The sequence below is a fragment of the Physeter macrocephalus genome, chromosome 19 (genome assembly GCF_002837175.3).
Source record: "Physeter macrocephalus isolate SW-GA chromosome 19, ASM283717v5, whole genome shotgun sequence".
Classification (NCBI taxonomy): domain Eukaryota; kingdom Metazoa; phylum Chordata; class Mammalia; order Artiodactyla; family Physeteridae; genus Physeter; species Physeter macrocephalus.
The window spans coordinates 72,279,434-72,300,680 of NC_041232.1; the positions used below are offsets into that span (position 1 = coordinate 72,279,434).

The 21,247-nt window shown below is 42.7% G+C and overlaps 1 protein-coding gene across 1 annotated transcript in view; it reads left to right on the plus strand.

The window, feature by feature from the left end:
• The first annotated feature begins 8,408 nt into the window (after positions 1–8,408).
• The window catches only part of LOC102979885 (O-acyltransferase like protein), a 63,883-nt gene continuing 51,044 nt past the window's right edge, over positions 8,409–21,247 (plus strand). Inside the window, 2 exon segments of the mRNA XM_028480279.1 lie at positions 8,409–8,562; positions 9,768–9,882. Of these exon segments, the coding sequence (XP_028336080.1) occupies positions 8,476–8,562; positions 9,768–9,882 (202 nt within the window). The 5' untranslated portion in view covers positions 8,409–8,475.

The window sequence follows — 21,247 nt, forward strand, 5'->3', positions numbered from 1 at the left end:
AACTTGAAATTCAATTGCTGTTACTTGTTATATTTATACTTATATTACTCTTAAGTTGTATTCATAGCACTTTTCATATGTTTCTGCATTTGAACCTTGCAATAAACCTGTGTGGTGGGCTGCACGGGTCTAATAGCCTAGTTTTACAGTCGAGGAAGCGGAACTCATTACGTTCTTGGCCTAAGCCCTCAGAGCTGGTAAGTGGCTTTGCGTGTTAGAACCCAGATATTCTTGCTCTAAATCTAGTGCTCGCTCTATGTGTTTATGTACATATTCACAGATACTCCTTTATTCAACAAATAAAAAGTATGTGCAAAACACAATACTAGAAATTTTTGTTTGTGGCACTATGACTTTTATAAGGTAACTTGGGAGTCTGTCTACTCATAAATACCCGGATGTGCTTGGTAATATGAAATTGGCATCTATTAAATGCCTAAATGAGCGTCCAGGAAAGTGTTAAAATATGCCCAGAGGTCCAGAATGAAGAAGAAACTAAAATCCAGAGTAGAAAAACAGCACCCGAAGCTGTAGCCCTGGGAGGAAACCTGGATGGTTCAACTGAAGAGAGAACTGATGAACTGGAAGATGGATTGTGAAGAAATTCCCTAGAATGCAGCAAAGAGATAAGGAGATGAAATATATGAAAGAGCATAGGAGCCCAGAAGGACAAAATAAACAGCTCTAACAAGTTTAATAGGAGCTCCAGAAGGGGGAATAGAAGGAACTGGGGAGAGCCGGTGTGGAAAATTCTTAGCTGTTAATGAAAAGACATGAATACTTCGGTTAACATGGTGAATGCTGAGCAAAAAATCCACATTGGGACTTGTGAATTCTACCCATTTTTTAGTTGAAGATGCTGGGTGTGGTTGTCAATGTGGGCATTTGAGAAACAGGACATAGACCACAGGTAGAAAACTGGGGCACGTTCCATGAATTTTTAGGAATCCCATTTCCTCTGTTGGTGGGGAAGGGGAGGTGAGGCTGATAGAGTAGGCTGGATCCAAGGTGTAAAAAGCCTTGAATGACAATCTCGGGGGTTTGCACTCTGATAGAGATGAGTTATTTGGACAGGGGCGTGACAACCAGATTAATTGGTGACAGTGCTTAAGATGGATGGTGGGAGGGACTTCCCTGGTGGCGCAGTGGTTAAGAATCCGCCTGCCAATGCAGGGGATACGGGTTTGAGTCCTGGTCCGGGAAGATCCCGCATGCCGTGGAGCAGCTATGCCCGTGCGCCACAACTACTGAGCCTGCGCTCTAGAGCCCACGAGCCACGACTGCTGAAGCCCGAGCGCCTAGAGCCCGTGCTCCGCAATGAAGAGTAGCCCCCGCTCACTGCAACTAGAGAAAGCCTGCGCACAGCAGTGAAAACCCAACACAGCCAAAATAAATTTATTAAAAAAAAAAAAGATGGATGGTGGGAGTGTATCAATCAGCATAAGTTAGGTTATGCTATGGTTGTAACCCTGAATCTTAACGGCTTATAACAAGACTTATTTTTCTTTCTTATTTTTTTTTTTTTGGCTGCACCCCACTGCATGTAGTATCTTAGTTCCCTGACCAGGGGTTGAACCTGTGCCCCCTGCAGTGGAAGTGCAGAGTCTTAACCACTGGATCACCAGGGAAGTCCCCTGAGACTTATTTCTTGCTCAGACTGGAGACATTGCTCCAAATCTCTTTATCCCCTTACCCCACTTTCAACAAAAGTTGCTGCTTATTGGGGCAGACGGAAAGTGCAATTGAATGTTCTGGCACAGAAGTGACAGATGTCACTTTCACATTTCATCGACCAAAACCAGTAACATGGTCCCACCTAATCACAAGGAGGTCAAGGAGTGCGATCCTACCATGTGCCCAGAAGGCAGAAGACTGAAAATATTTGCACAGCATAAATGACCATCACAGGAATAAAGTTTAAATCGAAGTAGCTATGGTGCCAACACAGTGGTCCACATGGACATGAGGACTCGGCTTAGGGTGGGGGAAGTAATCTTGGAAAGAGGCTGCAGTTGTAGGTAGCATTTCGGAAGGAGTATCAAGGAAAACTTCGTGCTGTGGGATACAGAGAAAGAAGAGAAGCCTGAAAGTTCAAACCTAGGTGATTTCCTGAACAGATTTTTTTTCAACGTTTAGATTACTTAAATAGAAATATGGAAGTCAAAATTAAGAGCTTTTTATGGGGCAGATGAACTTTAGATATTCATTCAAGGTTAGTTTTTGTTTGAATGTGTGTGGTTGGGTGATTTTATTATCAATAATTGAGTAACAGTAATGCATAAAGAAGAATGCCATCAAGGTGGTAAAACGTGAAATGAAGAAAAGGACAATGCAGGCTTAGAATCCCTGGCATAGACAACTGCTTCCTCCCAAACACATTTTCTGCAAATTCCTGACTCCTACTCCAGTAAGTATTCCAAAGAACAGCTGTTCCACCCCAAAGCTCTGATGGTGCCTCTCTTCAGGGTCGGTGGGCTAGTGAATTCTGTCCCAGGATCTTTGACCAACAGAAATTTCCTGTTGAAAACGTTGGCCGAGATTAATATATTATTTCATAATATTTTCATCATGCCGTGAGCACTGTTATTCTTTTTTTTTTTGATGCCTACTTGGAAGGGGAAAAAAGAAATGTGTTTAAAGAACTTCATAAATAAAATATGACTTAAAGGAACCATTCATCTGTCCCAGAGAATTGTCTGAAAATAAAGAGGGGAGTGCCAAATGCAGGATGCTATTTATGCCATTTAATTTCTCTCTCTCTCTCTCTCTCTCTCTCTCTCTCTCTCTCTGCAAATCAGATGCTGTAAGGATCCCAGATTGTAGCTCTTACTTTTAAGCATACATCTTCTAAATAAAGAACCTGGAGTTAGTTTCCTTAAAAACTTGGCTTCTGCTTTTGCACAATGCAGTCTTTGCTTAAATGGATCCTTGAACCTTCTTGTTTGACTTTCTTTTTGCAGTGAGGAACCTCACATCCCTACAGAGTTAATCATAAACCTTTGGGATATGACAATGTGAACTTATTTCTCTGCCAAGAGCCTCTTTTCCTGCTGCTAGAAGCTTCTGGACTAGCCAGTTGTAATTCTGTAGTCACCATTACTCCCAAAGCCCTGATTCTGAACAGCCCAGTCTCGGTCCACATGTTTTGGGTGTAAGGCCGAATTTGAGACTTGGGTACTGTCAGTCTTCCCTAGCTAGTTTCCAAATTAAATTTATGAGGTTAGTTTTGACTCAGAAAGCAACACTATTTATACTGTTTCACAGTATTTAAAGGAACTGATTATTTAATGTGCTTTGCTTTTTATTATAAGCTGCTATCCTTGAACTTTTCTTACAGTTGTAACTGTAAATTACACTACCATGGCAAGTCTGTTTCTAAGCACACTCCTTTGCAAGACGATATTTTTATCTAGAGGCACTCTATAATTAGAGTTCACCCTATCACACCTCCAACTCAGTTCCAGAAAGTGTGGGTTTAGCCTAAGGGTAATTGTCTGACCTTCATGTCGAGTCAAGTTTAATTGGATCGGTTATTTCTGGAGAAGAAACATAATCTATTTTTTGAAAAAGAACAAGGAAGGCAGAAATCCACTGACTGGAGAGAATGGTGTGAGGTTGACATGAGTCAGGAGAAAGCAGAGTTGTATGTGTCAAAGGGAACGACCCTGTCTTGGAAAGGGTAGAAGACACTTCTCTAAGTAGGGGTGATGGACATTTATCTTGACTTTGTCAGTTCAATATCTGATCCCTTTCTGGGGTTGGGAATCTACCATTGTATGAATCTCTGAGGGGTGGATCTTGCCTTCTACTCCCGAAACCAGAAGGTCACTCTCTCTGACCCCCAGCAGCCTAACCTTAGGCATGGGATGACCAATACTTGGTCAGAACGATGCTCCTGCTTTGACTCTCGAGCGGGTGATACAACCATGTAGGGACAGTTTAAATGTACTCATTCTGATGGCACGGGGGCGATGGTCATGGTGACTGCAGATGGAGAATTACACAGCATTGCCTTTGTTGGTCAGGGAAAAGGAAGAACCAAGATCTGGAAGAAAAGAATGTAGACATTCCTCGGAATCTCTGCCAGTTGGGAACCAGTCTGCCTTCCGGGAACCACTGACCATCTTGGACCCAGGGGTGCCATCATGGTGGGACATTTTGAAGCTTAAGCTTTTCCTTCCCTCTTAATAAGACATCATCCAAGCAACATGACAATATCAATTATTTTATTTTATTTTAATATTTTATTGAAGTATAGTTGATGTACAGTGTTGTGTTAATTTCTGCTGTAGAGCAAAGGTGATTCAGTTATACATATATACATTCTTTTCATATTCTTTTCCTTTATGGTTTATCACAGGATATTGATACTGAGTGTAGCTCCCTGTGCTATAGGGACAAGTAGGACCTTGTTGTTTATCCATCCTGTGTATACTAGTTTGCATCTGCTAATCCCAAACTCCCACTCCTTCCCTCCCCACCCCTCCTCCTCCCATCACAGGACACGGCACTTGCTGACCCCTCTGCCTGGACTGCTTGCCCCTGTTGTTATTCCCACGGGGGCCTTTCCCCTTCTTTCAGGTTGGCTCTGAAGTCACCTGCTTAGAGGGACCTCCGGGTCACCTCACTCAAAGTGCCCACGGCCACCAACAGCACACACCCGCTTCGACACTCTCCATTTCTTTACCCACATTATTTTTCTTCCCAGCACTAATCCTTCCTGCCGCTGTATGCTTATTTGTTAACCCTGTGCCATCCTCTGGATGAAACACTCCAAGCTGTTCCATGAACTCTTGCCTGCTTTCTGATCTGCGTTCACCATTTCCTCTCATTGCAAGAGGCGTTTTTCGAAAATTTTGCAACCTGGCAGCGGCAGATATTAGTTTTCCCATCAGGTTGATCCTTACTCTTGTCAGCAAAGACAAATCCTTGTTTTCTCAAGTCCCTTGCCAAATGATGAGAGGCCGAATGCTCTTTCCTTTTCTGTAGAGCTAGTTACTGGAATAAAATGACTGTGGCATTAATAACAGCATCAGCTAGTGATTGCCACTGCCTCAGGAAATGATGGAGGCTTGCTTTCAGGAAAGGAAGGCAAAGGAAGGCTTGCTTTCAGGAAAGTTATTTATTTTCATGTCCTGTTTTTATGCCCAGCTCATTGCCTTGTGGAAAACAGGTGCTTAAAATGTCTTCATAAAACAGCTGAATCTCTTTGAAACTTGATTAGTCATAATTTTATTCCTTAAGAGTTGGGACAAACATTACAGGGATCTTGAAAAGTAAGATTCTCTTTTTCCTTTTTATTTAGATGGAATTAAAAAAATCATTTAGGTGGTTTTTATTACTAATGATTAAAATGTGGATATGTGTTCCGCTCATTATATTTTGCCCCCAGTTGACAAAAGGTGGAGTACTTAATACTGAATTCTAACAGCAATTTCATATTTTCAATAACTACACAATATCAACAACTGACTTGGAAATAAATCTAGGTTTCAGAGATTTTTCTGTTTAATCATTCTTAAATATTCAAAGTACCTAAACCTCCAGTATTTTCAACCCTCCCCCTTCTTCACCTTTTTTTTAACTTTGAAAGAGAGTTAAGCACAGGAGATACATATGGAATTGAGACCTTAAACACTGACTAATGTTTGTCTATCACTCTAACATAATACTAGGAAACAACTGAGGTCGGCTGATTATGTGCTTTTATGAATTTACAGATGGGGAAAGTGAAGAGCTTAAACCCTGGTTTCTGGTGCCAAATTAGGTCCCTTTTTTAGTCCAAGTTGTTGCTTTCTCTGTGTAGTTCCAGATTGGATGTTATCCTTCATTTTTTGCACTGAAATTTCAGCTTCTACTTCAATTTAAGAACAGTGTCCCTGGTGCATAGTAACAACCAATGTATTCATGTTAGAAAATAATTTTGAAGGTAGACTCAGAGGGTTTCAAGGTCAGAGAAGACCTTAAAGGTAATTTTTATAAAGACCATTTGATGCTGAATCTTGTCTTTAACACTCTCATCCAGTGCTCAACCGCTATTTGGATACCTCCAAGGTTGGAGACCTTTATACCACTGGAAAGAGTCCAGTTCATCTTTGGGTAGTTTTGAAGAGAAAGCTCTTTATTGTTTCGAAACTGTCCCTTTGTAACGTGGATCTAATGATCTGTTTTTTTCAAGGAACTATTCACCAGTAGCATTGTAACTATTTCAGCTTGTGTGCCTGAATCTTTCTCTTTAGGTCAATAGCAATAACAAAGAATAATAATAAATCGCCACAGTCTCCACTGTTTATTATGGGTCTACTATAGGTCAGACCCTGCAAGGCCCCCTTGTATGTACATTATCTGGGTGTCTGGTATATATATTATCATCTGCCATGTGTGTAGTAGGCATTTTGAATATAAAGAGAATAACAGCTAATTGTTTTGAGTATTTATGGTGAGCCAGATACTGGCAGTACTTTAAATATGTTAATTAAATCACACAGCAATTCCAAGAGGTAGAGACTACTTGTTTTCCTAATTTTCCAGATGAAGTAACTGAGGCAGTGAGATTTCCCTGGGTCACACAGGAAGTGTCAGCTTTGGGTCTTAGCTATTATATGAACTGCCTCTCAGAAAAGCACAAAAGGTTAAAAAGGGCACACTGCCTGCCCATATGGAGCGTCCAGGCTGTAGGAGAGAGGGAAACAGAAAACAGATGCCTTCAATGTGAGGAGATAAAGAGAATATGCCAGGCGAGTGGGGAGTACAGAGAACAGACACCTATTCTGACCCAAGGGGAAGTCCAGGAGGGCTTCCTGGACGAGAGGGCTTAGAAGAATAAGTAGCCTAGTAATGCTCGGAAGGAGGTGAGCTGGGCGAAGAGCACTGGGACAGAGGGCACAGCAGGAACAAAAGAACAGAGGTGAGAGACAGTGGAGTGTGTACAAGGAAGTGTGCTCTGGTCTGAATATTTGTGTCTCCCTAAAATCCAGATGTTGAAATCCTAACCCCTAAAGATGATAATAGGAGATGGGGCCTTGGGGAAGTGATTAGGTTTTGAGGGTGGACCCCTCATGAATGGGATGGTGCTTTTTTTTTTTTTTTTTTTTTTTTTCGGTACGCGGGCCTCTCACTGTTGTGGCCTCGCCCATTGCGGAGCACAGGCTCCGGACGCGCAGGCTCAGCGGCCATGGCTCACGGGCCCAGCCGCTCCGCGGCACGTGGGATCTTCCCGGACCGGGGCACGAACCCGCGTCCCCTGCATCGGCAGGTAGACTCTCAATCTCAGCGCCACCAGGGAAGCCCAATGGTGCTCTTTTAAAAGAGACCCCACAGAGCTCCCTCGCCACTTCCATCCTGTGAGTGTTCCAGGAAAATGGGGCACGAGGGAATGGTCACGTCCCAGGTCTTGGGTGAGTCCCTGGGACGGGCTGCCAAGTGAGAGTCCTTGGAAAGAATTCAAGAGAGTGAGCCATAGTAAAGTGAAAGCAGCTTTATTGAGAGAGATACACATTCCACAGGCAGAACGTGGTCTGTCTCAGAAGGCGAGAGTGGTCCCAGGGTGTCGGGTCATCTGGAAAAGTGGGGTGGTTAGTGTTTATGGGCTGGGTAATTTCACAGGCTAACAAGTGGGAGGATTATTCCAACTATTCCAGAGAAGGGGCAGGGATTTCCAGGAACTGGGCCACCGCCCACTTTTTGACCTTTTATGGTCAGCCTCGGAACTGTCATGGCGACTGAGTGTGTCACTTAGCATATGCAAATAAATTACAATGAGCGTATAATGAGGCTCAAGGTCTTCTGGAAGTCGAATCTTCCACCTTCTTGGGCCTAATTGGTTCTAACCAGTTTATGTCCTGTACTCCACGGCTAACGGTTGGGTTGTGCCCTGCCCCCTTCCCTGCTGTCTCATGAGGACACAGAAGGTGCTGGCTAAGACGGCAGGAGGAACTTTACCAGAACAGCAGCTTGACCTTGACTTCCCAGTCTCCAGAACTGTGAGCCCTAAGTTTCTGTGGTTTATAAGCCACCCTGTCTGTGGTACTTTGTGATAGCAGCCCCAATGGACTCAGACAAAGGGTAGGGGTCTGGGAGGCTAGAGGCTGCTGTGAAGCCAGGAAGTACAACTGAGTCACAGTGGATGTTTTCCATCAGGGTAAACAAAATTTGCATCACATTTTATTTTTTTTATTTTTTTGGTTTTTTTTGCGGTACGCAGGCCTCTCACTGCTGTGGCCTCTCCCGTTGCGGAGCCAGGAACTGGGCCACCGCCCACTTTTTGACCTTTTATGGTCAGCCTCGGAACTGTCATGGCGACTGAGTGTGTCACTTAGCATATGCAAATAAATTACAATGAGCGTATAATGAGGCTCAAGGTCTTCTGGAAGTCGAATCTTCCACCTTCTTGGGCCTAATTGGTTCTAACCAGTTTATGTCCTGTACTCCACGGCTAACGGTTGGGTTGTGCCCTGCCCCCTTCCCTGCTGTCTCATGAGGACACAGAAGGTGCTGGCTAAGACGGCAGGAGGAACTTTACCAGAACAGCAGCTTGACCTTGACTTCCCAGTCTCCAGAACTGTGAGCCCTAAGTTTCTGTGGTTTATAAGCCACCCTGTCTGTGGTACTTTGTGATAGCAGCCCCAATGGACTCAGACAAAGGGTAGGGGTCTGGGAGGCTAGAGGCTGCTGTGAAGCCAGGAAGTACAACTGAGTCACAGTGGATGTTTTCCATCAGGGTAAACAAAATTTGCATCACATTTTATTTTTTTTGGTTTTTTTTGCGGTACGCAGGCCTCTCACTGCTGTGGCCTCTCCCGTTGCGGAGCACAGGCTCCGGACGCGCAGGCTCAGCGGCCATGGCTCACGGGCCCAGCTGCTCCGCGGCATGTGGGATCCTCCCGGACCAGGGCACGAACCCGCATCCCCTGCATGGGCAGGTAGACTCTCAACCACTGCACCACCAGGGAAGCCCTCACATTTTAAATGTCATTAGCGAGGTTATTATTTAAGGACAGACTTTCTGGAAAGAAAATATTTACACCATGAGAAATCCAGATCCACACATTTTACGTTTTTTTAAAGTAGATGAACGCAGTTACCACCGTCTTTTGTCAGCATCATTTGCTTCCCAGGACATGTGTCCTAAGCTCCCACAAGAGGACGGGTGTGTTTATTTGTCCTACCGCAATGCTGTCTCTTTCCATGGGGGAGTTCATCACTCCCACGTGTGGCTTTCAAGTCCGGCAAACACATTAACAGATGCATACAAAGCCCAGATGATGACGTAGAAGTCCTTCTTTGCCTATCATTTATCTGAATGTTATATAGGTTGGATTCACACTCATTCTCAGATAAAAACCAAATATTGCTACTTAACTTCCTCGGTATATTTATTTTTTAAACCCAGAGATATACACAAGACATCTAACTAGAGAAAATCTAGCTTCATCCATGTTAGCTGGAAATGTTAATCTGCATAACTAAAGGAAGCCAGGTGGTCAGCGGCCCTCACATCCACAGCGCGATTTTGCTCAACAATAACAAGTTGTATACAAATCCGTTTCCATGGTTTGTTCATTGCAGCCGCTTTGCAGGTGGCAGAGGAGAGGCAGCTTGTCTCTGCATGTTAAGGGGTGAGAATGTCACATTTCCCCACAACACGTTATAGACTAGTGTTTCATACATATGAGGCTCTTTGTCTAAGAGGGGAGTTTTATCCTGACAGGTTAAGATCCTGACCAAAGATGGTCCTGACCTTACTATTTTGTCTTCTCTCTTTTCAGTTTCAATTGCCTTTTGTTTTTCCTGCAAGAAGCATTTCTCTCAAGTGCCTGCAGGACACTGATGAATTCCTTTCTGATCTGAATTCAGTGGAACCCAAAGAATATGCTCAAAGAAGTAAGTAGGTTTTTCCTAACCCGTTGGGTAGGTGACCACAGGGCAGACAGGTTTGGGCTGGGGACTCGAAAAACTCCTGAGAATTGAAAACCCAGAACCAAATAGGAAAGAGAAAATGCTCCTCAATTTATAAATTGCTCCAGGAATCAAGGAGGGAGGAGGAATTTTTATTGCAGAAGGCAATAGAGGGGGTGGTATTCCAGCCAGAAGGAATCTCGTGAGGACCAATCTCTTAATAAGACGAGGATTACTTGTAAACTGTATGATGCGGTTTACTCTTCTGAAGTTGATAACATTTCACCGTCATAGGGGATGGCTTGGTTTATTTCTTTTCCTAGACATTTATTGGTAAAGAATTGCTTCATGATTCAGGAAATAGGTCTTGCCCATTATATGTTGGATAGTAAATTCTGAGGAGTATTCTGGTGAATGCATTGGCTCAAGCTGGAAGAAGTTCAGTGGTAGCCAGACCTCTTTGCATGTGATATGGGTGGACATCAGGCTGCTGTAATTATTTTTGTTAGTTTCCCAAAATTATTTTCATAAATAAAGGGACATCTATTGATATCTTCCTGACGGAAAGGGGCAGGAAATCAGATTCATTTTCGGTGGGATAACCTCTCTAGGAGAATGATTCATTGTTGATGCTGCTATAAACCACTAACAAGGAAAAATGTAAAAACTCACTCTTTCCAAAGCCAGAAACACTATCATAGCAATTTCCATTTCTGTTTTGTACACATGACTAGTTTATTTCGTATTGGAAAACCTTTAGTAGCATAATACACATTATAAAGAGAAAACAAAAGTTTTGATCTAATTTTGAGTAATTCAAAATGGCACATGGTTTGAAGCAATTGCCATTCTACACTGAATTATATGTCCTGAGCGTTAATGAAACGGTAGGGAGATATGAATCCAATGGATTCAATAACCACCTTCAAGTTGTATTTTGGAATTGATTATGTTTTGCTACAACACTTGGTGATGTTTGACAGGGAACATTCTGACAAACCCAGGCCAAATAAGCTGGCCACGAAAATCCAGAAGGGTGCAATGATTTCTGGTGATGCGGGGGGTGGTACCTATTGTCATCATTAGTCACAGCCTTGTTGATGCTTTATTTGTCTTATAAGTTACTCTAGTCATGTACCGACGATGTTTCATCTGTAGGCATCTGAAAGTTGAAATTCTTTTTTTTTTTTTTTGTTAAAAAAATTTCCCTGTGTTGAATGGTCCAAGAAAGAATTGAATGATGTACATAAGTGGATAGATGACAATAACTTAATTTAACAGATGAATACTACTATCGAGTGTTTTAACTGATTTTCTTTCTAACACACCCCAGAAACACTTGACATCGTTGCTTTGACATTTTGCCTGAGGTTTTTGAGCACAGAACGTAGTTCTGACCTTTGCTCTCAGCATGGTTTTCCTGGCAGTCATGTGGATGCAAAAAAATGAGTCGATATTTAGAGAGTACTTTTACATGGCAGGTACTGTCCCCAGCCCTATGCAAAAGTTGTCTCACTTAGTCCTAATGCACCCCACCACCACGGGTAGGGTGTTATTATCACCTCTATTTTATAAATGAACCACGAAGATGTAAAGTATCTTGCCGAAATAAGTGGTGCAGATAGGGTTTCAACCCAGATCATCTGATTCCCGAGCCTGCATTTTCAATCACTGCCTAAATAAGCAGCAACCAGAGAAACAAGACAAAAAAATAGTCATCAGCGAAAAAAGGAATGAAGCAGAGATACATGTATCAATATGGAGGGAATATACTGAAGTAACATCAAGAAAAAAAAGTTGTAGAAGAATATATATAGTATGTAAAGTTTAAAAAATGCAAATTAAGGTTCTCTACTTCTTTGGGAGACCTATGTGTGTAGTACAAATGGAAAGAAATTCATGAGAATGATAACCTCCAAATTCAGTTAGAGGTTGCCTTGCAGTGGTCATGGTGAAGGTGCAGATGTAACTGGGGACCCATCAGATCTCAGACGATGGGTCAAGTTGTGTTTTTTCAAGCTGGGTGATTGAAACATAGGTGTTTCTTACTGTTTTTCTTTATGCCTTTTTAAGATATTAAATGTTGCATAATAATGTTTCAAAACTCCATCCCCAATCCAAAGCTCAGAGATGACAATAGGAGAACCTCTGAATATGGGTGGGGTCTGAGGAATAAAGTGGTGAGAAAGTGTTCTTGAGATTCAGGCTGACATGGTTTTGCACAGGGGAATTGGCATCATTGCTGCTTAGGAGCAGGAGAGAGCCCGATATCAGAGCCTGAGACAGACACTCAGTCTGGTAGTGGGAGGATGGATTAAACAGCAGAGAGCTTATGAGAAGGAAGAGTACAGTAATACAACTCCAAAATGAAGTTCCCGTGCTTCCTTCCCGTCATCCTTCTCCACTTTCACGCCCACCATCTTAACGGGAACAGAATCCATCAAACAGTATTTGTACGCTTTAATTTTGCCACGCTCTTGGGTCCCTGTCTGATTTTATCCCTTCTTTCATTGCTGAAGTCCTCAGGCCAGTGTTCTGGCCCCTCTGCTTCTGATTTTGTTTTTTGTTTTGTTTTTACACTCCATAATCCACAGAAATCTACACTGAATCCCTTATTACATATAAAAATTGCAGCCTAAAAGATCTCTGTAACCAAGTAGATACAACTTACATTATCAAGAAGAGAAAAATTAGATTAAAAACTATTGAGCATCTAGAAAATAAAATATTATGAACTAAAAATAATGCCTTTGAAAAATATCTAATGGTATGGAAGATAATCTTAGTATATTATTAAGGAAAAAAATCAGGATACAAAACAATATGGATAATATAATACCTTTTTTGGAAAACATATAGAGATAACTGTGTGTATATGTGTGTATATATATATATATATTTATAAAGAAACATATTTATAGAGACAGAGAGAGAGAGAGGTGCTATGTCTCTTTTGTAGAGAGAGATTGTCTATCTTGTTTTCCTTTGCAAACTCAAAACCTAGCACGAGGCTTCCCTGGTGGCACAGCGGTTGAGAGTCCGCCTGCCGATGCAGGGGACACAGGTTCGTGCCCCGGTCCGGGAAGATCCCACGTGCCGCGGAGTGGCTGGGCCCGTGAGCCATGGCCGCTGAGCCTGCGCGTCCGGAGCCTGTGCTCTGCAACGGGAGAGGCCCCAGCAGTGAGAGGCCCGCGTACCGCAAAAAAAAAACACACAAACAACAACAACAACAAAAAACCTAGCACGGTGCCTGGAACCCAGAGTGTGTATTAGGTGTATACCACATCAATCACATATATATAAATGAATGATTAATAAAAGACTATGAAAACAGTCAAAAAAATCTCTGGCATCCTCCCTCCTGATTAATTATTTTTTTCTCTCAATTTTCCTTCTCCTTGACCACTGTGGTATTCACTTCCTTCTTAAAACTCATCTGTTTCTAATTCAGGGGTGGTCTTTCCTGATGGGATCCTTCTTCTCTCTGCTGCCCTTTCTCTCTCTACCTGATCGCCTGTACCTTCCCACCTGTTCCTCTTTCCTCCTTGTACATTTCTTGTAAACAAATCACATTTTAGAGACAAGGTGTTGGCCCTCAGACGTCGTGTTGGGCTGGCAGTCCTGATACCTGGGCTCTCATCCTGTTTAGGCCGATCGTCAGCTGTGCGGTTGGCCCTACCCAAGCCATGTCACTTGGCTGAACAAGTTTCCTCACCTATGAAGTGGAGAGGCTGTGTTTCTCAAAGTCTGAAAATCTACAGCAGCTTAAAACATGTTCTCATTCCTCTGCACCCACCAATCTGCTCCAGCCGGGGTTAAACGTTCAATCTGTTTGTTCAACACAGTGACTTTTAAGGGTTGAATCACATAAATTAACAATTGAGTAAATTATGTTAAGAGCAAAAGGAATGAATACCCCAAATTCCCCACTTCCTAACTGTTGTATGCACTTGACCATCATCTGTACTCTTTTTTTTTTTTGTGGTACGCGGACCTCTCACCGTTGTGGCCTCTCCCGTTGCGGAGCACAGGCTCCGGACGCACAGGCTCAGCGGCCATGGCTCACGGGCCCAGCCGCTCCGCGCCATGTGGGATCTTCCCGGACCGGGGCACGAACCCGTGTCCCCTGCATCAGCAGGCGGACTCTCAACCACTGCGCCACCACGGAAGCCCCATCTGTACTCTTGACCTGAGTCTGTGTGGTGGAAATGTATTGCTGTGCATGTCATCCTTTAAGCTCAAGTTCAGGGATGTCAGTCTGGGAGCTTGAAGTCAGCTGTGGTAGAAGTATATTCACCACACAAGTCAGCAATCGCTGTAGGTCAGGGCTTGATGTTTTGTTGACTGTCTAGGCTTCAGAAGTTGATGGAGAAAATGTTACAAATTAAAATAAAACTTAAACGTGTGTTATGTCTACAGCCTTTGCATTATAAATAGCACCCAAAAACTGTTATTCAGCAAAAACATTGCTCATATCATGGACAAATGAGTGAAGTTCTGACATACATCTTTCTGGCTTCACATCCGTATTGCTCATTAAGGTGGACAAAAACATCACCCAACATTTATGTGGGGATGACACTCACTGGTGTCATAGGTAAAATCATAGGTTGGCTACAGATATGAGAGTTTGGCAAAAATTAGTGAACGCATTCTGTGAGAATCAGTTGGCTATATATGGAATTTATAACAAGGAATATTATTGATTTAATTATTGTTTGTAATCTGTGCGTGTTATGGGCTGAATCGTGTTCCTCCCAAATTCGTATGTTGAGAACTTAACTCCAGTTCTTCAGAATGTGACTGTACTTGGAGACGGGGTCTTTAAGGAGATAATTAATGTGAAATGAAGTCATTGGGATGGGCCCTAATCTAATATGACTGGTGCTTTTATAAGAAGAGGAGATTAGGACACAGACACACCCAGAGGGAAGGCCAGGTGAAGGTGCAGAGAAGGTGGCTGTCTATAAGCCAAGGAGAGAGGCCTCAGTAGAAACCAACCCTGCCAACACTTTGATCTTGGACTTTTAGCCTCCATGACTGTGAGGAAATAGATTTCTGTTGTTTAAGCCACCCAGTCTGTGGCATTTTGTAATGGTAGCCTGAGCAAAGTAATACACTATGCTATACATCCTTTATATCAGTATAATTTATGGTGTATGTGTGTGTGTGTATACATATATATATATATATATACTGTGAGGAAATAGATTTCTGTTGTTTAAGCCACCCAGTCTGTGGCATTTTGTAATGGTGGCCTGAGCAAAGTAATACACTATGCTATACATCCTTTATATCAGTATAATTTATGGTGTATGTGTGTGTGTGTATACATATATATATATTTTTTTTTTTTTTCCCTCATTTTGGGGAGAGAGCAGATTATTAAACATTTATCTTCACTGCCCAGCCCCACCCCACTGCTAGCAAAACCTCTAGGAGCTGGACTTCCCCGACCAGGGCTCAAACCTGTGTCCCCTGCATTGGCAGGCGGATTCTTAAGCACTGTACCACCAGGGAAGTCCCTAGGAGCTGGGCTTAAGAATCTAAATTTTAAGGAAGCTTCTTACCTGATGCTGATCATTGTGATGGTTAGCTGAAAATAGGGATGTCAGTTTTACTGGTAATTACTGGTGAAAACATACGTCAGACAAGATTCCAAAAGTAGACAAAAAACCCATCCCCCTCTATTAGTTTGGTAGGGCTGCTGTAACAAAGTACCACAGACTGAGGGGCTTAAACAAGGGAAATTTATTTTCTCACAGTTCTGGAGGCTGGAAGTTCAAGATCAAGATGCTGGTAGGGTTGGTTTCCTCTGTGACCTCTCTCCTTGGCTTGCAGATGGCCAATGACCGCCTTCTCCCTGGTGTCTCTCTGTGGGTCCAAATATCCTTTTATACAGACACCAGTCAGATTGGATCAGGGCCCACCCTAACAGCCTCATTTTAACCTAAAAACACCTTTTCAGGACTTCCCTGGTGGTCCAGTGGGTAAGACTCCAAGCTCCCAATGCAGGGGGCCTGGGTTCGATCCCTGGTTGGGGAACTAGATCCCACATGCATGCCGCAGCTAACAGTCCGCATGCCACAACTAAGGAGTCCACGTGCCACAACTAAGAAGCCTGCATGTCACAACTAAAAAGATCCTGCATGCTGCAACTAAGACCCGGTGCAGCCAAAATAAATAAACAAATAAATAAAAATAAAAACAAATAAATAAATAACTATTAACCTAATCACCTCCTTTTAAAGGCCCTATCTCCAAATGTAGTCACATTCTGAGGTACTGGGGGTTAGGGTTTCAACATATGAATATTGGGATGGGGGGAGGTGGTTCAGCCCATACACCCTGTAAAAGCAGTTCAGCCCATACACCCTGTAAAAGCCCATTTTGGATTTCTAACCTCTAGAACTCTACGATAAATAATATATGTTGTTTTAAGCCACAGAGTTACAACAATCAAAGTTACATTTTTTACAGCAGCCATAGGAAACTCATACAGACTTGCAGGAAGCTCACTTTGATGAGTGTGGCCACACATCCGGTGACCCCATTTCTTACAGTTTTTCCTACCCTTTTGTTCTAGCACCACTTTTGGTTCTCCACTCCCGACATCCACTTGTTTTCCTTGCTATGTTTTTAATATTGGACTCCAGTATAAAATGATGAATTTATTTAGTAAATATGTGATCATTATTAAATATATGTGGCGGTAGAAGTATATCTCTATATCCATATATCCTTTTCAGTTATTCTAATCTGGGAACTTACTGCCTTTGGCTTTATCATATGTGTTCTAGAATAAGGATTTCACATCTCTTGTCTGAATATCTTGGCTTGTTCCATCTTTTCTCTGGAGGAAGGGCACCTGTAAACTAAGAAGGGTTTATGCCCTTCTATGTTGGAAGTTGGTCTAAATGTATATAATTTAAAAAGCAGATGACCAGAACATACAATAGAAGAACTATTGAAAGGGGGCTCTGAAGCCATGTTGTGTGTCTTTTGTCCCATCAGACATCCGATCGGTTATTTCTTCAGGTCTTTCCATGGTCTACTGTGTTCTCCAATTTCCACACTCCGGGGAATCCTGTCTCTCCATAAACTTGTCATACCTTCCCTGAGCACATGGCTGCTGCTTCTCTCTAGGCTCGTAGCTTCCGCAGCCACACCTCACAAGCTACTTAGTAACATCCTTGGTTTGGATTAGAATCCCCACTCTGAGAGTGCTGCGGGTTGCACTGTGTCCTCCAAAAAGATATGTTGAATCCCGAACCCCTGGTACCATGGATTTGTGATCCTATTTGGAAATAGGCTCTTTATAGATGTAATCAAGTTAAGACGAGGTCATGCTGGATTTGCAAGAGTCCTAACCCAGTGACTGGTGTCCTTATGAGGGAACGACACACGCAGACACAGAGACACACGGGGAGAATTGATGCGTAACTGAGGCAGAGATTGAAGTGATGTGTCTAGAAGCCAAGGAACACCAAGGACTGCCGGCAACCGCCGGGAGCGAGGCGAGAGGAGTGGGCAGATTCTCCTCCAGAGCCTCCAGAAGGAACCAACCCCGCTGACCCCTTGATTTCAGACTTCTAGTCTCCAGAACTGTGGGACAAAAGATTTCTGTTGTTTCAAGCCGCCCAGTTGGTGGAAATTTGTTAAGACAGCCCTAGGAAACAAATACAGGGAGCTATGGCCTCTCAAAACCACCATCCAGAAGAAAAAAGCATGTGTTTATTATCTGAGACAAAAATAAAAAAGCAAAACAAGCAGTCTCAGGTAGGTCCTGGAATTCCTTTTCCTTGAGATTTACCGGGCCCACCCATGGTCATTTCATCAAGCCCGAGCAGACCCATTTGTAGCACTGTCTGCAGCGGAGGCCTTTCAGAGGGAATCTATTTATATGGAATTAAAACTTTGCTTAGCATATTGAGGGCCTGATGGTTTCACATGATGTCTGCATTTTCCTGTACTTTGTTCCTCGGGGGTGGGGGGTGGGGGAAGGAGTCGGGTGGAGGGAGTCTTCTGGTTCCCAAGCAGCCTGCAGGGTTTTTCATTTCCTGTTTTCTCTAGTCTCCTCACAGCCTTGAAATCTTCCCCAAGCAGCTACTTTTGCTATGAAACTTTCTTAACCCTTCAAGTCCCTTCTCCCTGGTCCTCATTCCTGAGCCCACCCTGATGGCTGGGTTGCCGAACTTCCTACTCTGATCACTTACTCCCTTGGTTTCATCATTTATCTCTTGAGGTGATTATTTCATGTCTCCTCTCTGTGTGTCTCATCCTCTCCCCTGGAAGCCAAGGCCTGTGGCTACACTCCTGGCGTAGGAGGTAATCCATAGGTGGCACTCACTGGGCGAGCCAATCACTGGCCCCAGCCCTGCCTTTGTTCTCTGGTCATCAGTGGAGGACTGACCATCTACATGATTTGCATTCTCAGAATGTCGCCTCTTTTCCCATCTGGCTGGCAGTCTAGAGGGCATTTTACTCAAGCCCAGCCTCTCCACTGGTGCTGGAGCTAGGGGCAGAAAAGATGCTGAAACCAAGAAAATCTCAGAATAGAGAAAGGGTGTCACAAGGGGCTTCACTGAAATTTCTGAATTCACTCACTGAAATTTCTGAAATTTCATTGGAAATTTCCATTTCCAATATCCATGTGGTGGTAGGCTGAAACATGGATCCCCAAAGATATCTCATTCTAATCCCTGAGACCTGTGAATATTACCTTATATGGAAACAAGAGCTATGCAGATATGTTTAAGTTAAAGATTTTGAGATGAGGCGTTTATCCTGGCTTACCCAGATGGGCCCTAAATGCAATCACATGTATCCTTAGAAGATGGAGGCAGAGGTGGAGGGAGATTTGACACACAGAGGAGAAGGTGATGTGACCACAGAGGCGGAGATCGGAGTGATGTGGCCACAAGCCAAGGGATGCTGGCAGCCACCAGAAGCTGGAAGAGGCAAAGGATGGACTTTGAAGCCTGAAGCCTCCAGAAGGAGCACAGCCCTGCTGACACCTTGATTTTGACTCAGTGATACTGATTTTGGACTTCTGGCCTCCAAAACTGTGAGAGAGTAAATTTCTGTGCCACCAAGTTTGTGGTAATTTATAATAACAGTCACAGGAAACTAATACACATACTATTCTCGTTCTTGAAGTCCAAGATTAATATAATAGTTGGTCACATGCAAGGGGGACGGCCAAGAGGTGTTTGTAAAGGGCCTGCTTCAGGAACTTGGATATCAAATTGACAGCACATTCAGATCTTTTATCCACAAGGAGATCACTGACAACTGATGCTTAGCATTTAATGTGTATCCAATGCAGGGCAAGGACCCTTCAATTCTAGTTTTAAAAAATCTGCAGTGTAACACAGCCATCTGGTAGGTGCTTAATAAATATTTGCTGTAAATGCTGAAGATGATTGCTGCTTTCAGGATTTGTTTGTGGCTCAGCATTCTAGAAGCTTCTGGTGCCTTCACCTTCCTGATGTAAGTGCATCCATATTTTAAAATTTAAGACCATTGACCAAGGTCTCTCTTTCCTTCATTTAAACCCAGAAATTAATCAATTCTGCATTTTAATATCTGCATATCGTTGCCAAGAAAGAAAATATGTCTGCTAATTAGCTCAGCAGAATTGAAACAAATTGTTTTTAATCTTTTGGAAATGAAAACTTGGAACAACTGCCGTGCAATTTGAAGTAACAGGTGGGCTTAATCATTAGTTTATTCTATCCTTCCCTCCCGTGACAATCACAATGTATTTAGATTTGGACAGGGCCCATGGCCTGGCATCTCAGGTTCTTGACAGAAACTAATTAAGGATAAGGCAGGAAAAGAACAAACTGTCCATTTGATTTCATAACCAGAAAGGAAGCAAATGCAACTGAAAACCTGCACAGCATACAAAATAACCTCAGGTAGATAACCATAAATCCAATCCATTTACAGAGTAAAACACCAACTGGAAAGAGAACTAGAGTTTAATCTTCTCAAGTGAAGAATTAGGTATCTCTCTATATTTGTCCTTCAGGGATTTATCCAAGGGTCAAGAAGGGCTCTTATAGTTCCAGATCCTTAAACTTTAGGCTATCAAGTTTGGGATACTCAGTGATGGAGAAGGGAATTTGGAAATCATGCAGTCTATTTATAATAAATACATCCAGTTTTGTTTCTGACACAGAGCGGACCTTACAATACATTTGTGGAGCTGGATTTGGGGCATTTGCACTTATTTTTTTTTTCAAAATTTAATTCAATTAACTCAGCAAATGTTTATTGACCTCCTCCTCTGGAATATCCACTGATGAAGACACAGTCCCTCCCTCACAGGGGAGACAGGCCAACAGCTACAGGCCTTCTAGTCTGATACACTAAGCTAGAGTCTGGGCTGCTTCCTGGGCAGACCATCTTTCAGCCCAGACTCAAAGGATGATTCAGCATTTGCCAGGCAGACAGGAAGGAGGGACATTCCAGGCAGAAAGACAGACAAGTGCGGGCCTGGTGCGTTCTGTATAATGGAGCAGAGGAGATGGGCGTGGGTGTGGGACGATGAAACTAGAGGCAGGTCTGGTCACGAAAGGCCTTTTAAACTTGGAGTTTGGAATTAATCTGAAAGAGCACAGCAGTCAAGGCTAGGGGCACATAGCATCTCCTGGGAACATTTGAAAAACAATTAATGCCCAAGCCTCACCCCTGGCCAATTAAGTCATTCTTTGTGACGGTGGAGCCTGGGCATTAGTATTTTTTAAAAATTGCCCCAGGTGATTCTAATGTCTGCCAGGGATTGAAAATCCCCTCTCTAGATAAGAGATCGGCAAAGGTTTCCTCTAAAGAACCAGATAGTAAATATTTTCAGTTTTGTGGGCCTTACAGCCTCTGTTGCAACTACTCAACCTTGCCTGTGTTAATAAAGCAGCATTGACAATAGGTAAACAAATGAGATGGCTGTATTCCAATAAAACTACTTGCAAAAATAGCAGGGCCATAGTTTGCCAACTCTTACTCTAGAGGATGGAATATCTATGAAGAATTTTTAAAAATATTGATTTTAAAATTCTGTTTATATTTTATTGTTTATACACTATATTTGTTAAATATGTGATTCTATTCTCATTGTAAAAGAATGGAAACAATACAGACAAAGCTCAAGTCTTTTTTGTTCACTCATTCAATTCTTAGTCCCCTTTCTGGATAACAGCTGTTTAGCAATAGGTGTGTATCCTTCTAGAACTTTCTCCTTGCATTTTTGTTCATATATATATACCAGAAAGATTTTGTTTTGTTTTGTAAAATTGAAAAATATATTTATTGCTCTTAATCTTTTTTTTTTTTTTTTTTGGTGGTA